At 35.5% G+C, this 18128-nt stretch overlaps 1 protein-coding gene across 4 annotated transcripts; it reads right to left on the reverse strand.

The window, feature by feature from the left end:
* Nucleotides 1–5825: 5825 nt before the first annotated feature.
* LOC131051199 (uncharacterized) lies at nucleotides 5826–16628 on the reverse strand. 4 transcript variants are annotated; one of them, XM_057985596.2, is made up of 18 exons: nucleotides 15749–16628; nucleotides 15399–15464; nucleotides 14832–15228; nucleotides 14085–14401; nucleotides 13936–13993; nucleotides 13692–13828; nucleotides 13543–13584; nucleotides 13211–13451; nucleotides 12693–13113; nucleotides 12362–12422; nucleotides 12013–12087; nucleotides 11769–11840; nucleotides 11068–11362; nucleotides 10848–10947; nucleotides 10611–10731; nucleotides 9751–10110; nucleotides 9337–9648; nucleotides 5826–9211 (listed from the first exon to the last, which is right to left on the reverse strand). In XM_057985596.2, the coding sequence occupies exons 3-18, from the start codon at nucleotides 14932–14934 to the stop codon at nucleotides 7103–7105; spliced, it is 4824 nt and encodes a 1607-aa protein (XP_057841579.2). In that variant the 5' UTR covers nucleotides 14935–15228; nucleotides 15399–15464; nucleotides 15749–16628; the 3' UTR covers nucleotides 5826–7102. The 4 variants fall into 4 exon arrangements, with proteins under 4 accessions (XP_057841579.2, XP_057841580.2, XP_057841578.2 ...); XM_057985597.2 differs by having other exon boundaries at nucleotides 9841–10110; nucleotides 15362–15464; XM_057985595.2 differs by having other exon boundaries at nucleotides 15362–15464.
* Nucleotides 16629–18128: the final 1500 nt, after the last annotated feature.

Here is an 18128-nt window from a genome sequence, read left to right on the forward strand (position 1 = left end):
GAGATTGAGGTAGATCGGTAGAGTGCAGAGCCGAAGGATAGAGAACCGACAGAGTGCAAAGTCAAAGGACAGAGAACCAGCAGAGTGGAGAGACGAAGGGCAGAGGATCAACAGAGTGCAGTGTCAAGGGGCAGGCGACCAGCTAAGTGAAGAGCCGAAGGTGTAAGAAGAAAACCGGTGTTGTGTAGAGAAGACACAACCGGTGTGGATTGAGTGTGATGCATATTGAGATCTGACCAAGCTATCAGTAGCTAATTCAGCAGATCATCCATTTGTTGCTTTCTAATCACTGCAACATAAATCCCTTAACCAGATGGACTTTAACAGGTCCCTTTTGTAAAATCCCTTAACCGGGTGACATCTTAATTGATGTACTTAAGTCCTTTAACCAGGATACCTTTAACAGGGTAAAGGCACTAACCGGCCTTGAACAAAATCCCTTAACTAGGTGGCACCTAACAGTGTCTTTGTAATTTCCTAATAGGGATGTCTCTTCACCGGGCATACTTCAGAAGAGTACAAATTTTGTGAGTTACTACGCACACCATGGTTTTCTCCCATTTGGGTTTCCACGAGATAAATCTTGTTGTCACTGTGTTTCCTTTCATGCATGGTTATTCTTCTGCAATAGTTATTTATATAAATGAATGTTAAATTAGTGATAACTTAAGTTAAAAGTTTTAATTGAGCAAAACTGGTAAAGTGTTGATTCACCCCTCCCCTCTCAACACCAGTTGGGACTAACAGTCTAGGACATGTGATTGGGTTCAAGGCTCTCCTCACTTCAATTTTCCCTCTAGAATAAAGTTACATAAAAAACTTAGAAGTCCACTCTATAGGTAGATTATTTATATTCTCAATCAGTAGATGTGTATACCATGGCAAAACATGTGGGTTCGGTTCGACACTTGGTAACAAAATCCAAACCAAATCTACTAAAAAATAAATAAAGACTCCAAACTTTTTTCTAATTTTGAATATCACTTCATGACATGATGTGAGAGCATGCACAGATGGACGTGGAAACACAAGTGACAAAAAATATTTCTAATTCTCAATATTGTTTCATGGGCTAAGAGAAGAGCATACATAATTCAGTCATGCAAATAGATACAAGTAAACAACAAAAAAACCATTTTTTTTTTTTTAAACTTTTTAGTTTGATTTTTTCAAATCTTTGATGAGTTTTAAAATTGAATTCTTTATACATAATTTTATTATATTTAAAGAAATTAATAACATTAATTTAAAATATATATAGCTACAATGCCTAACATAAATATAATAAAACCTCTACCATTAAAGTTGAAATCAAATTAATAAAAACATTAAAAATTTGCTAGCAGATGACTTTCCCCTATTGCTGCTATTATAAATGATATGTTAAAATAAATAACTATCTAGTCATTCTTAGTTGCACCTTTTGAAGCCAATTTTCAACGAATTCCTACATGATAATCAATGACTACACAAAACAAGTGACATGTTAAAATAAATCTACAGTTTAAACATTTATTCCTGATACTGTGGCTACTACTCCAGTTGTTCACGTTGTAGAATTTTACATGCAAAAGGAATCTCATGCAGCAAAATATTACATGCAAAAAGAAATATATACTTTCACGTGGAATGGAAATAGATGAGACTCTTCAAAACTCAATGGAACAAAAGACAAGGTTGATTGTAGGGAATACAACTACTGTAATGAAATTCAGAGACTGGATCACCAAAATTGTAGCTACAAACTGATCAATATCTCCAGATGGAGCATCAAATGCTTCTTGTGGATGAGATCTACAGACCTGAACTTGATATGAGTAACAACAAATCTATCCCTTTCCATAAGGTGATGGTTGTTGAAGTAAGCCATTACTATTTGTGCCATGGTCGTTCTTATGGTCATTTTCAAACGGTGCTCTGCCTACATCCTCAGCGGATAAATGGTCAAAATTATTGAAAGGGATGCAAGATTTATAGATTTTTAAGGTGAAAATACGAATGGTCAAAATTGATTTAATCAATCTAGAGTACTAAAGATTTTATTTAGAGTTAGTTTGATTGACTAGTTAATTCTACTGATTGAGTAAGTAGGTTGTTGGATCTTCAATCTACTAATTTGATTGAGAGTTAATTTGATCAACTAATCAAATATCTAATTTGATTAATAGTGAAAAGTGAAACTAATTAAATTGACATGAGTGATATGTGAATGACTTATTAGTTCACTAATTTTGATCAATGAGTGAATCGTTTTTGTGGACAATTAGAATCATTTATTTCTATAAATTGGATAGATATGTATGGATTAGTTAGGAACTAATTAATTAAATATGATTAATCAATTAATTAGTCATGGGGTGATATAAGGATAACTAAGATTAATTAATAATGTATTGTAATCAGTTAATCATCAAAATGAATTTGCATAATGAAGTTAAAAAATCAATGGTGGTATGATGAGATAATGAGTAACTTAATAGTGATTATATAGAATGATGATAGAATCGATTGGTTCAAATGTCAAATTGGTCAATAGCATGAGACTAGGGTGTTAAAATGAAATGATTACGAGAAAGTTTAAGTTGTAAAACCTAGGTGTCTACAATTGGCAAGGAAAGAAAGGAATTTTTGGGGGTAAATTGTAATTCCATTACTTCAAGAGCCACTTTCTAACAACCTAGATCTCGATAGGATAGGGTGAGAGCATATAGTGGCTAGTCCTACAAGGTGACAAGGATAAAAAAAAGTTATAACAAAAATGGCCCCATAAATAGGTCTAATTCTATAAATGTGTTTCTTCTCTCTACAAAAAATTAGCGAGAAATGCAGTATTTAAAAAATAAATCCTAAAAATGGAAACACAAAAATAATATTGTATTGATTTTATTATATCACATTATAAATTTCATAGGCCTCTTGAAGGGGGCAACCTCTTTTAAGTAGTATCCAATACAATATAAATCACGAATCCCCCATTCTATTATCAAACCTATTTTTTATACTCTGTATCCAAAGAAACTGTTACTTGTGCATAACTTCTAGTATTAACTATGTGAATTTATTTCCTCAACATTTCATATCAAACTACATGATCCATCATCAAGAAGAAGAGAACAAGACAAGATAAAAGAATATAATAGATCATACTATTCTTTTCTCTTGTCTTCCTCTCCTTCCAGATGATAAATTGTGTATTTTGATTTGAAACCCATTCTATTATTTTTTGTTGTCTTGCTTTCTTTTTCGTGATGATGGATCATGTAGCTTGATCTAAAACATCAAGAAAATAAATTCACGCAATTAATACTAGAAGCTATGAACAAAAACCTATTACTTACCAAGTATGTGGGATAAATCAGTTTAGCAAAAGGGGTGACATACAAAGCATATGCATCCATGTATATATTAATAAATGTAAATATAAAGTAACTAAATAAGAAGGAATAGTTAGTCTCACAAGCCCTAACATTATTATATTTAAGGAAAATGATTGATGCATTTTAAAATCACCTAAGAATCTATTAAATACATTTCAAATTTGATTTGTAAAAATGGAATACAAGGACTACCAATATTTATCATGAAATCATCAAAGCACATCATCCTAGGACTATTGTACAATTTACTTGTTGTCTTCAACCTTACACTCAAAGCTATAAATTTGATCCATTAGAAGCCTAACCAAGGAGAACTTCACCTTTGTAATCAAATAGATTCCTAAAAGGTGCCCTTTAATCACCCGTCCTTATGCACATTGGATAATTAAACCTAAGGTGAAAGAATCCTAATAGCCAACATTTTGTAAGATGAGATCTACTAGTTTCAAATCAAGCCCATATACACGTTTAGATTCACACTCACAAAAATCAATTCTATACACAAGCAAACAATCTAGAGCGAAAAACAATTATTTTACAAATGTGTAATCTTCATCTAAGTTAAGATTAAAACTCTAAAGTATTAACAAATCAACTAACATCTATCACAACACACATCCATTATCAAATTTTAAGCTAGATATTAAATTCAATTTTCAATATTTTAATTATCAATCCTACTTATTTTATCTAAAAAAATTATGATAACGACATCAAGAAGGTTAATATCAATGATTGTTTAAAGAATAAAATCTCTATATTTAAATATGACAATCATTTACATGTCAAATAATTAATATTTAATAATAAACATAATATTAATATTATTAACATTATAGACATCTTAAACATATTTTTAAAACATCAAGAGCTATTGCTTTCAAACTATTTAATTTATTTAAGAGTTATTTTATTTTACTCTATAATTTTTTAATTTTATTTTATTTTAATTAAATTAATTTATTTTATCTATATATTTATCATTTATTTATTTTAAATGAAGAAATATTTGTTTTTAATATTAATACAATAAATGTTGACATTGTCATGTTGTGATGGTTAAGTTGTGGTGGTATTGTTCTTGCCATTAAAGTTCAAATGAGAATGAAGTCCTCCATTTGCAACCTCGTCGATTCATAACTCCAAATATCAAATTTTCAAAAAAAAATTATATTTATCTTAAAAACTTAATAAAACCACAAATAATAAGTAACGAAAATAATTTTAGTATTTCTCAACATTTTTAAAATATATATTTATTATTTAATATATTTATTAAATCAACTTCAATAATTTCGGAACATTTTCATACTAAAATTATACCCAGCATTGATATAACTAAACCATTATTATGTGAAAATTGGAAAAGTGTTTTCTTACTGAAATTATACCAACACCCCCATTTTTGAAGACATCCCATCCATCCCATCCATCCCACATTCTAAAACTTTTTTAAATATAGAATGTCCAGTTAAGTCTAGACACATTCTTCATATTCGATTACAATTAAGATCCTTTCCTTGATTAGAAAGCGAAAAAGGAAATAATATTCTAATAATCATTATTCTAGCCACCCCGACTCCCAAGTAACCCAGTGTCTCATTGAAAAGGTCAAAAAGCAATAAAGAACCCAAAAAGAATTATGACTTGAGAGCTGAACTAGTCAACTAATTTATCGTTTGTCTTGAGCCATAAACATAACCAAAAAGAGATAATGAAAAAAACAATACATGCAAATCACCACGTACTTAATTATAAGATATCATTATAAAAATCAATAGATGTAAAACAAAACCAATGCACTGTGCACAAAACGCGAGGTCTCCACACGTCTGCGGCACCGTCTATGACTATACAGGTATCCGCTTGTATGCAGCATACACATTGTATATATAGTTTTCAAAGAGTCTTCGTCTCATCTTCTTGAGGGGTAGACAAGCATAAACTTTTTACTTCACATAAAACATGATAAGATAAAAACCCAGATCAATTAGTTGGAGACTGCATTCATACAGACTTACGCTATTAAAAAATAATCGGGGTAGTTTCAGCTAGAGCATGTTACAATTTTTGAACCACTCGTATATCATCTTTTGGTTGCATGGCTAAAATATAAAATAAAGTGTAAAGCGTCCCTGATATTATCATTTCTCTAAAATTTCTCTTTTCTCACAAGTATGTTTAACCTTTTACCTTACCTATTAAGTTAGATTAATCAGTCTGAATACAAACGCAAGTTTCCATCAAAAGTGATGATTTTGATTCTGACTTGTTGAGGCTCAGGAATCAAAGACTGGTCCACGTTTATGAAGAGAGCGATGGAGGTTGTTCCTGGAGCATAACACAGCTTAATTTAGTGAGCATCAAGTTTGAACAATCCTTGGGATTAATTTAAAGAGCTCTAGGACATCAACATTTTGAGTTACACTCCATAATTCAACAAGAAGATGAGAAACAATGCCAAATGATTTTGATTCTGAGCCAGTGAAACTCAGGGCTCAAAAGGCACACTAAGCCAAATACATATTAGCCCATCCAAGTTAAAAGCAAGGTCAATGGACTGTATAAATTGGTCGCTTGGAAGCGAACCCAACAACCCTGGGATTACACCAAATTGCTGGAAGAATCACCCCAGGCACTGCAAACCCTAAAAGCCCAATAGTCTCGTGAAGAAAGAAAACAACTTACTTGCAAACAAGTAATATCCAAAAGTTATTTTCTTTCCTAAGAATTAGAAATATTAATTGATGAGAAGGGAGATCTGATTCTATCCATTACATTACAAATGTAACGTATAGCATCCAACCAGACTCAATTGGATGCAAATGTTGTTCCTATTCGCAATTTTAAGTTACATTGGTAAATTCTGTTCCTTCAAATTCAACCTAGCTACACATGGCAACTTCTCTTTACACCTTAAAGACACATCGAAACAAAATTTGTAACAGGTTATTTTCATACAAGTATCAAATGCCTCTGTAATTCGCAGCCCTGTCATATACTCACAGTAATTCCATCTTCCGCATCGATTGCTGACAAGAGCACTAAGTTTGGTCTCCCTGGCAACATTGCGAGTATAGTGTTAAGTAGATAGAGAATAATTGAATTTGACAAACAAGAAGAGATATTTTTCCCTTATATGGACAAATGGTTTAGTAGAAACTTTGCATCCATCTGCAGAGAAATTTACAGGATGATCATATTACATCAATATGTGTAACCAAATGAAACAGGATTCTTCACTTCAGGTTGTAGCATCTGCTTGTAAAGCCAAAAGAATTGATGCTAGATTGTTCTGCAATTTCATCGGGTAACTTTATCCACATTGTGATGGCTGATCAAGGTACATGGCTATTCTTCCTTGTTCAGGAAACCACATAATTATGCTCTGCATGCCTTGGCCACATCATAATGTCATCAATAACCAGGCTAGGCCATAATCTATAAAGATTAAAGCTACACCATTACCCGCATCGGTGGTTCCTGATATAGCAAAAGCTCAAGTTCATCCGAGGCACTTTGAAAACAAAAAGAATGGTTTCTAAGACCTGATAGAAGTTTAGCAAAGATCTATATGTATCTGTTACTTTTGATAACTGTATGCCTGTTCAAATGTTGGCATTTTCCCAGCTGTGAAACAGATATACAAATATCTTTAGAGTGATGTTCTTTGCAGCATTAAATACCGTCTAGTTGTCATAGAACTAGGCACCTTGATTGCCAAATCATTGGTTGGTCTTTTGACTAAGTTTTTCAACTGCAACAGTATTAGGCATAGGCTGTGACAGTGAATTTGGATAAGGTACAGGAACTGTATTGCTACTGCTAACATGTTGCAGACTTGAAACTGCACTGTTGTGGTTATGAGAGTGAGTAGATCTATCATTACAACTTGTTTTAGAACTAGTATCCCCTGTTGATTTTGCAGTAGTTTTCCCTCCATCGGAAACTATACTTCGAGAGGCATTTCCTGAATCAACAGCACCTGTATTATGTGGAAGGTTCCCAATTGCAGAAACCCCATATGGCATTGTAAGAACTGGCTGGAGATGTTTAAGATGCTGCTGTGTCAGAGATGTAGTCTGCCCTGGTGATTGTTGCAACTGCTGCAACGTCTGTTGATGATGCAGTGTTGATTGTTGAGACATAGGCTGCGAATGTACTTGAGACTGTGTCCTCGCATCATATTGGTAAGGCGGGTGAATGACAATATGCTGCCCAAACTGAAGATGTTGCTGCTGTGTTGAAGGATGCTTATTTGATTGCTGATAATTTTGTAGTACAGGCTGTGGATGCCGTGTGTGCTGCTGATGTTGTTGTTGGATACTGTAATGGTTTTGACCTGGAACTAAGACTGATACCATATTTGCTGCTGAAACTCCTTTAGCTGAGGTGGAAGTCATGGGTGACTTTTGTTGAGATGAATGAGAATCTTTGACTGACATAGCATTTTTGGTGGGGGCACCTAACCCTGACTTTGGGACCAAGTGAAGAGAAGGCAAAGGAGAGGTTGTAGAGGCAGATGAAGATATAGATGGAGCAGTTGATATTCTTACTGAAACTGAATTCATTGCAGGCTGTTCACTCCTTGACTGTTGCCCCTGAAGTTTACTTGTGACCCCCTGCATAGCTTGAGGTGGAGTGCTAGATGCTGCAGCCAATAATGACCCTGACGATGCTACATGAGTGGTTTTCAGCTGACCAGAATCCTGCATAAGATGGCCATGTCTTAACCCTTGGCTGCCAAGACTTACATTTTGCGATGGAATGTGGATACCCTGTCTGGTAGAAAGCTTTCCAGCTGTGCCTTCTGAAAATGTAATCATATTTGAATTAACAGTGCTCGCTCTTTTAGGGTCTGTGTTTGTTTGGGAACCTGACATATTTCGAGAAGAATCCCATTCGAATCTCAAAACGTTTGGTTGGTCCAATTCACATTTAATAGATTCCTTTAGATTTTCTTCACGTCCAAATTTACCATAAATCCCTTCATTGGTGGTTCTTACAGTCTCTGCAGTATTAGCTGTCCCCACTCTTTCCATCAAAGCATGTTGTCGTTGGTGCATCTTTTGATCATGATAAACATGCGTGCTATATTGGTGCAATTGACCAGAACTCGTTTGATTTTGTATAGAATTCTGGGATTGGGCATGCCCCCTTGCAAAATCAGGCATATTTTGGAGTAGCTCACCTTGCGATGTCATGATTGATGCAACACCTGGTAGCCCCACCAAATCAGGCCCAATGGACCCTCTATTCAAAGGCAACTGTGATACCCTTGAATCAAACTCATTCAAATCTGTTTGCAAACCAGAAGCAGTCATGTGATATTGTGGCAAAAGATAGGCTTTCTGCTGTTTCTGTATTTGACCTGTTACCTGTTGTGGGGGCAGCGGCTGTGCTTGTGCCTGTTGTTTCATTTTACCTGTTTGCTTTCCTCCAAAATTTGTCACCAGGCTAAAATCCTGTGAAATAATTGGCAATGCAGCTGTGCAACCAGTAAGTGCTGCCGGCTGAGAATTCAAAGTTGTAAAATGTTGGTTATAAATATTTCTTTGTACCACTGGCATTTGCTTTTTTCCAGATCTGTTGTCAGCTGTATTGTTCTTTTCATTCAAATGCTTTGGTTGATGTGATGCAGCTCCACTTAAAGATAGAGTAGCTTGCGAGGATGTTAAAGCCTCTTGATATTGCAGCTGGGAAGATCCAGAAGAAAAACTACCCTGAGAATTCTTTGGTTGCTTTTGAGGAGCACTTGGTGAAGTTGTGTTAGCTAATTGTTGAGACACCATATGAGTGTCATAGAAAGGGTGTTTGCTAAAAACATGAGATACCTGCAAATCATTTTAACCACTGTAAGAATTAAAATTGATGAAGACGAAACACTCTGATGCTTTTCAAAATTTGAACGCTTGGACAGTATTGCCTAAGAGACATTGGTGAAGAATTAGACACCAACCTGTTGTGGTACAAGATGTCCATAAGCTGATCCAAAAGGGTCAGTTGAAATAGGGAAAGGAAAAGTAGGTTGCTGAATTACTGAATTCAATAGTTGAGCCTGTAAAACAGCAGCAGATGCCACGCTTCCATCTAATAAGCCATTCCCAATGCCACTTACAGAAGAACTGCATGTAGATGCAGAGCTGCCACCAGAAACCATAGCTGCAGTTACCAAAATATTGCTTACTGCTACATTAGCAGTTCCTGTGCCACTGCTACTAACAGAAGCTGCAGTTGATACAGTAACAGGCAAACCAAATGCAGGTTCATTCTGCAAAAAACATCATAAATTGCAACCATCAAGATATTTATAAGAAAATGTAATAATAAAAACAAGTCCATATACAAATGGTCACATTTAATATTCCAATACCTCAACAGGTATCAAGTGGTTCTTTTGTCCAGTTTGAGTTTGCTTTTGCGAAGATTTTATTTCTACAGTATCCAGGACTGAATTTACTACCTTCTCTTTTGCTCCATTTACAGTTGTAGTAGCTGCAGCTGCCCCAATTGGTTCTTTTTCCTTGAGAGATCCCACAGATCCAGGTTCAAGAGTATTAGATACTTGTGTTCCCATTATCCCTTTCCCATACAGGACCGTTGGATTTCCATAAGCAAGTGCCCATAATGAATTAGGTTTCATATGTTGTTGACTATCAATGAAGTTGCTTATATACACATGTGTTGCACAGCGCTTCCGTGACTGCTGTGGTGGGAAGGGAAATGAAGGAAGCTGCACAAAATATTTTAGTCATAAATATATTCATTAGCTAATACTGAATTAAAAATTTAAGAAACAGCTTAGCTAAATAAATTAGTGGTGAGTATAGAGATCTTTGTTATAGAAAACTGCAATATTCTCTATAATTTTAAAAAATATAATACTTTTAACAAATGTGATAATATAAAATCAGTAAATCTTAATTCTATATGTAACTAACCGTAGTAAAATTTTCCTATGAAAAACAATGCTTCTGAATAGAGATCATACACCTCATTGTTAATAACATAATCTACATTTTCTCTGCCTTAATAAAAATTGCACGATTCTTAAAAATAAAATATTGATGATGCAAGGTTTGGATTAACATCTATATTGGAACAGAGAAAACAACATGATTTGATAGAAAGCTATGCGCAAACATGCTATCCCACTTGTTCATTTATGGCTTAAATGAAGAATACCAAAATATTCTTGAATAATTACTTTAAAACTAGGGTAAATGATATCACCTGTGGTGTCACCCTACTGTTCTCACTAGAGGACGTTCCTGTCACTGATGGAGTTGCTGGCCATGTGGAAGCCGCTGCAGCAGCTGTTACAGCTGTTACTGCTGCCACAGTTGAGTAGTACCTATCATACAATGTAAAGATTAATTTTGTGAGAGAAACAGAAAATGTACTCTGCCTTTCTGCTTATTAAGACTTACTTTTCAGAAAGTAAAGACAACTGCAGCATGTAAACATTACCCTAAGTGAGGAAAACCTGCAGGCCAGCTAGCCACAGAAGCAGGTGCAGGCATGCCTTTTAGGTTACTTGTGGTGGTGCACTTCGCCAAAGCATTTGAATCTAAACCCCAATGTAAGAATATCATCAAAAGTTAGAATTTCTAACACCAAAAATATAGATGGAAAGCAAATATAGAAGAATGTCAAGTGCTTTATAATCTTTCCAGATGCACAGACATACCAGATTTATGTATGACTGCATCTTGCTTGACATTGATCCCTGTTCCATTGAGTGTTTGTTGAATGACTTCCTGCTTGACCCTGTCCTTCAGAGCATCTGTCTTATTATTCCTTTCTTTGATTATGCCATTATCTTTTTCAGTTGTCCAATCATTGCATTTATGATGCGCTGGGCTTCCAATAGGTTGTTTAAATTCTTTATCTAATTCTATGTTCTTGGAATTTTCCACCTGCTTTCTCTCTTTGTCAGCTAAAGCAACTTCAGCTGAAGGAATCGTTGCCATATCCACCTGGCACTGATCCCTTACAAAAAGTTAGTAACTTCGGAGTTTTATTTGGCATTGAATCTTAACAAAAGGTCTAAGAATATACTCAATTACAACTTTGAACCAAACACTAGTGACTAATTAATAATGCACCAAGATCAAAGTGGCATTAGCATTTAAGTCTTTCGAAATCATAAGTTGAATATCCCAGTCATATCTGTACTAAAATTTAATGTTGAAATGTCAGGAAGCAAGAAAAGGCAATAAACAACTGCTGAGAAAACTGCAGCCAACCTTAATGGGGAGAAAAGTGTAATCTGGAGTGGCAATAAGATGTTTAAAACTGAACATAGAAAACAGATGCCTCCACAAAATGAATGTGAGCAAATGTTAGTTGAGCACATTGTAAGATAGTTTAACAAAATGATGGACAAACCTCATTTTTCTCAGTGCCATTATTGATTTTTGAATTCATATTGTCATCACTCTTGTGATAATCAGGAAGTGCCTGCAAGGATGAAACATGAGTGCATAATGAAATTAAAAGGTGAAGGAAAGAAAATCAATTTCAATGAGAAATTAATGCAGGAAATCAAGGGATTTGGTGATGCTACTATTATATACTAGTTAAGAAATTTACAATTCATAATGTTAAGAAGTTGCATTAATAATGAACAAACCTGTTCTTTCTCCTTCACATCAGGCATATTTGAGTCAATAAACTCATAAACCCTGTCAATACCTTGTGGGGGTGCCTGTAAAATAAAAAGCAAAATAAATACACATGCTATTGCAGGAAAATTTAATCAGGAATTCCTGCAGAGTCGAGTATCTTTGTAAGGTTTTTATCATCTAAGATCTAAAACTGATTAAACTTGCAAAGTGAAGTCAATGCAGAGTCTAAATAGATGACATTTGTACAGGATTATCAATAAACATACAGCTTCAAGCCAATAGAAAGAACAAAAAGGAATAAATCATATCTTGCATTAAAACAAACAAAAGTCAAATGAGGAATACCCAGCATACCATCAAATCTATTTCAAACTTGTTAACTGAACCGCCATCCTTTGGAGCCAATTCTAATTGTCTGACAACAATGCAGAAGAGATCATTAGATGGAATGCCTAAATGAAATTTATACGACCCTCTACCCTCCTAATAAGTTTCCATCATAATGATAGAGGTATACCGATTAGCCACTGGAAAATTAGTGGATGGACTAGGAATTTTAGTAGACTTGTGTGCATATCCTGAACTTGAGCATCTATTAACTAGAGAACAATTTAATTTCAACTCTAATAAAAAATTTATCCCTCAAACCTCCCGAAAGAAAAAGGTGTCAATGGATAGAACTTGCCTATACTCAAGCTCTGGTTTCTGTGCTTCCCTTTTATCCAGGTTTTCTGTGAGCTCAGCACCCGTGTTGGGCACATTTACTGGGACAGCCGAGTTTAAAATAGTGAGCTTTTCTGATGGTTCAGTTGTTCTTTGGATGTCCATTGATGGAGGATTATTGTTGCCTTCTGTTATCATTATTTTTGCCTCATGGACTACAGGGTTTTCCATCTTGACTTTGACACTGGTGGAAGCTGCCATCAAACCTATCACAGGTGAAACTAAAGCACCTCCTTTAGGGCTTGTCTTGGTCTCCATTTGTGATTGGCTTTTCTCCGAGTCAAGACAAAGAGCTTGGCCAGCTGATGAGCATGGATCAGTAACTGATGTGAGCTCCTCATCCTTTGTTTCCAAACTCATTCGTGGACGCTTCTTCTTCAGAACTGCAACCACAGAAGAAATTAGTGAAATGGAATGCTTCAGACATGAACTCTCAAACGAAAATATTGAGATCCTATCAAATGAACGATAAAATAATACCTCCTTGTTGGCTCTGGGCAAGGGATGACGATGGGGAAGCCACATCAGCAGTTGCTGTCCCAGGGCTTCGCTTCCTATCAGGTTCTGTAGAACTACTTGCAGAACCTGATTTTGCTGATAATAATGGCTCAGCTTTCTTTTCTGGACAATATGGCACTGTTTCAGCTGCAAACATTCTCGCAAGATCATACAGAGTTTCTGCAACCTCTACTTCTGCTTTAGATACTTTTGTGGAAGATGTCTGCATATAACAGTGCAAATGTTCAAAATCACCATAAAATAAATCCAATCCAACAAAATTTGAGATCTCCCTTAGAGTCAGTGGTGCACACCTTTGCCAGCTTAGCAGTTGGAGGCTTCAGATTGTCAGGCTTCTGCAATGAAAGAAGCCCAAGACGCTGAAACCTTGAGACAAAACTGAAGAGAAATTCATTCATAATTCTGCAAATACATTATGCAATAGAATAATTTGGGTACTGACCTTCTTTCGACTAGGAGTAACAGCCGCATTTGTACTAAATGGAGTAGACATTGTTGTAGCATCATTCTGAAGATGCTGCTTTGAAATATCAGCTACATGCATATGTGAGGTGGATTCTTGTTGCCGTTTTGTCATAGCTGTTTCAATGGAAAAAAACAATTGCTGGTGATTTTAAGTTCAAAGAACAAAAGCATTTCCAAATAGATCAAAACCTGTGACTAGAATTGGATGAGTTTTAGCAAACCTGTTCGCAGCTTGCGAGGAACCGCTGCTGGGTCAATGGGACTCAAATCTTCCCGAGGCTGAACCAAATTCAAGATAAGTGTCAAGGAAACATTCAAACTCAAAACCACATGTAAGATAGATAAATTTCATATTCATGAAAACAATCACCTTCCCATGGAGTTTCAGCTTCCAAGGACGCCGTTGAACAGTTGGTGGTGGCAAGTCATCATCATCCTCAGACCTGCCCATTTCGGTATCATCACTGTTATCATCCATAGCAGCAGCAGAGCTAGTCGATAAATGATTTAGAGGCTCCTGTAATCCAGGGCGCTTCCTCTTGTTCTGAGATCTGTCTAGGTCTTTACAAGAATCATCTTCCTGCAAGGAGGGAGACATGCGTCCTGCAAGTTTCTTTGATCTACTATCTTGCAATCTCGGGCTTGTACTGGGATTGTTCCCAATCGTGTCATCTCCATCTTCATTTGCTGTATTATCAAATGAGCGAAAGATCAATTTCTATGAATTTTGCTACCTTACCAAGTGAAAAATATGAGTATGATAAAAGCTTCAGATCAAACACTGTTTGAGAACAAACCTCTTTTTTGGTTCTGGGAATTTCTGAATCAGGTAACAGTCAATAAAGCACAATTTTCGAAACTAAGTAACTAGCGATACGCCCTACAATCCATTTTGGCCTATATGGGCAATAATCAATAGAAACAACCTTCTAAACAAGTAAACATATTTTGACAGGTCCAACAAACCATTTTGGCCTAAATGGCTTACATTCGCTAGACACAATCTTCTAAATAAGCGAACATACTGTGAAAGGTCTTACAAACAATTTTGGACCAAACAACATTAAAATTCATCTCATCTGATGGAGTAACAATATTTTCTTGATTCGTTTCATACCTGAAGAATACTTGAATCCAGATGATACCCTAGATCTGCGGGCTGCAGAAACATGCCTCTTACCAACAACTCCCCCACGCCTAACTTCACGGTTCTTCTCCATAATTTTTCACCGACATAACACACACACACACACACACACTCAAAAGTTGCAACCCTCAAAAGCTCCGGCAGAAATTCAACAGGCAGAAAAAATTTCTCCACATTTATCTAAAACTCTTCCTCCAATCAAAATTTCTACATGAAATCCATGATTTCCCGACCACTGTCAAGAGGGCTTCTAGTTCAAACTCTAGCAAATCCATTCCCTTCCATAGCCTTCTGACCAGGATTCATTAAATCTATCAAATTCGTCAAAATGTTTGAAATCTTTTCCGCTGGAATCAAAAGCGAAACGCTGCCAAAACAACAAAAGAAGAAACATGTAAAACTTTAAACCAAAAAATTGTCAAAAAGAAGAAGAAAACGATACGAAACTGTAGCTGCTAAGAATCACATTTTCAAAGAATAAGATAGTCAATCAATCGTACAATGGAACGAATTTTAGGAGCGCTGTGCAAGCTTTACCAAATCCACTTCTCCCCATAAACTTGAGGCAACGGACTAAAGCCAGAGCTAAATCGGAATAACAAACTGCAAAAAGTCACCGCCAAAGAACATTAAATATCATAAAAGTTGCACTGAAATCGAAAAAGAAAGATCTAATGCCAAACTACGGCGGCCGTAAAACAATTTCCGATCATTAATCACAATAAAATCCACATTCCAACAAAATGAAGCGATTTTTGCAGAAACTTTGACCAGTCCTATACTCTGCCTTCAAATCCTAAAGCTTCTTTCCCGCAGCTTTTTAACACAGACAAACAAATTTAACTAATATTTCCTTTAACAATCCACAAAATCCAGAAGAAATAAACCTGACAATTTCCTGGCGCCATCTCTAGCGAGCTGTCATTTAAGGTTAAATGCTGAAATATCATCTCCTTTCACAGGCCATTAACTTATTTTGAAGACTTTTAGCGCCACTTTAGAGTGAGTAAGATTGCTTCAGTTTTCCTGCCGACAGCCCTCAACGAATCTACAGGCCGTTCACGACCTGTACCAAATCCACTTCCGCAAATGTCGTAAGTTTCTCAAACTCTCGGATTCCTCACAGCCGGGACCAAATCAAGCGAAAATTCCAAAACATTTCAAGTACTCCGTCATTAATATACCTCCGAACCTCCCGCCGGAAAAAACAACGATTAAAACTCAAAACACCGATGAAATGTAAGCATTTTCTGCCTACCATAACCATAAACGTTCCTAACAAATTCGTTCTCCCAAAAAACTCCGCCCTAAGCAAATCAAAACCATAAATGCAGGAAATTGAAGTGAAATCCAACAATAACCAGAAAAAACTACTGCTGTGTTGAATTTTGAGCACAAAAAAAGAACTCCGCTCAACCTTTCCCACCGAAAAAGGCCGCTTCGATCCAAACTCTCGCGCAGATTACGAAAAAGGACACAAAAATGTGCGAAGTCGAAGGAATCGGCCTCTAAATTTGCAGCAAAGTGGATTAAAGAACCAAAAGTCACTAGCTTTGCTTTCTTGAGGGTATGAAAAAAATTTCTCAAAGCCAAACTCCAAACAAGCCTAGAGCTGACATCATCCTCCTCATCACACGGCTCAGATTACCCCAGCTGCCTCCCATCCCCATTCACCCTCCGATCTATTCAGACCAAAATCCACCATGGCAGACACCTGTGAAGAGCCAGATCATCTGGTCAAAACAGAGCAACAAACACGCCTCCACTCTCCATGTCAACTCATCCCCCATACATTTATACCTCCCCCGCCATCGTGCTCCGCCCCGCCCCGCCTGCAACGGACGGTCCACGATGGCCACCTCGGCAACGCAGCTCGATCGGACCGTACAATGCCACAAAAACACTGGAACAGTTTTCATGGTACAAGCGTTCGTTAGTCAAAACATATACCGAATGAAAATGGGATAAAAACTATTTAACATGATTCTTTAATTGCCAAAATCTGACGGCCAAGATCTTGCCTACGAACACCATCGGACGCTCCACGTCGTTCTAAATTATCCTCTTCGGGTATTCGCACAAATTACGAAGATTTCATCTGTTTTGTCACAGTCAGGGGAAAAGACTGGCAGAGGACTCTCTTACTGCAGGTAAAAAGATTGTTATTCTGTTTTACACGACACGTGTCATGGCAGCAATAGTTTAATGCGATCTCCCTCCGTAGAGTGGTGGAGCCCAACGAAAAAAAAAAACTAACGGTGAGAAGACGAACCGAATGGAATATTTTCTTTTGATTAGGTATTTCTTTTTCAAGAGATCTCTTTTTCAAACTCGATACACATAGTATCGTGACGTATGCCCTAGGATTCTTTTATGAGACTCACAGGTGGACCAAAACAAAATTACATTAATAATAAATTTCTGCTTTGTTAAATAAACAACTATGTTTGGTTAGCTTTTGCATTTTTAAAATGAAAATTTAAGCTTCTAGTTTGAATTTAGCAGTGGCCCCAAAACTTAATGTTATATATAATGTTTTATTTACGGATAATATATAAGAAAGAGTGTTTGAGAGTTTTCTAAAGCTTTTCAAGAGACTCCCGTATTTTCTAGTGGACCTTCTGTTCCTCCATTTTCTCCATGGCGAAATGACGTTGTATCTAACTTCGAGAAATAAAAATAAAAATACTATTTCAATAAATGGAGTTTTGTGAAAGGAAAAACGAATGCCCGATTTTTTTATTATTAATTCGAGTTAAAGTAAAAGGATTTTTATACTATTATCTGTCTCCATCGCTTGTATTTTTTAGTTTATTTAATCTATGTATTTTTATTAATAATTTTTTATTTCGTTTAGGTTGTCAGTTATTTTATAATTGTTTTATATGTCATATCAAATGTATTTTAATAGTAAAAATATTCCAAAGTTGAATATTAAATAAGAGTTTTAAAATTAAATAGAATGTAAGTCACTAGAATAAATATTTATAAAGATATGTGTATTAAAAAGATCTTTATTTATTTAAATGTTTTGCTTTTTTTACTTTACAATAATTTATAGGTTATTTTATTTTATTTATATTGCTTATTGAAACTAAATAGTTGTTCTAATATATTTAATAGTTAGTTTTTTATTTAGATTTTTTAACTCGTAATTATTTTATTTATATTGCTTATTTATTTTTTATTTTATTTTATTATAAATTTATTTAAGAATTTTGATTACTTAAGAGTTGTTTTATAATTGTATTTTTTAAAATATATGTT

Source organism: Cryptomeria japonica, chromosome 5 (genome assembly GCF_030272615.1).
Source record: "Cryptomeria japonica chromosome 5, Sugi_1.0, whole genome shotgun sequence".
NCBI lineage: Eukaryota > Viridiplantae > Streptophyta > Pinopsida > Cupressales > Cupressaceae > Cryptomeria > Cryptomeria japonica.

What these genes read in the sequence shown, in the direction of transcription:
- LOC131051199 (XM_057985596.2), bottom strand. Translation starts at nt 14,934, where the DNA reads ATGGAGAAGAACCGTGAAGTTAGGCGTGGGGGAGTTGTTGGTAAGAGG. An exon ending in TGGATTCAAGTATTCTTCAG is followed by an intron (nt 14,402 to 14,831) that starts GTATGAAACGAA and finishes TTGATAATACAG; the next exon opens with CAAATGAAGATGGAGATGAC. An exon ending in AAACCAGAGCTTGAGTATAG is followed by an intron (nt 12,423 to 12,692) that starts GCAAGTTCTATC and finishes CATTGTTGTCAG; the next exon opens with ACAATTAGAATTGGCTCCAA.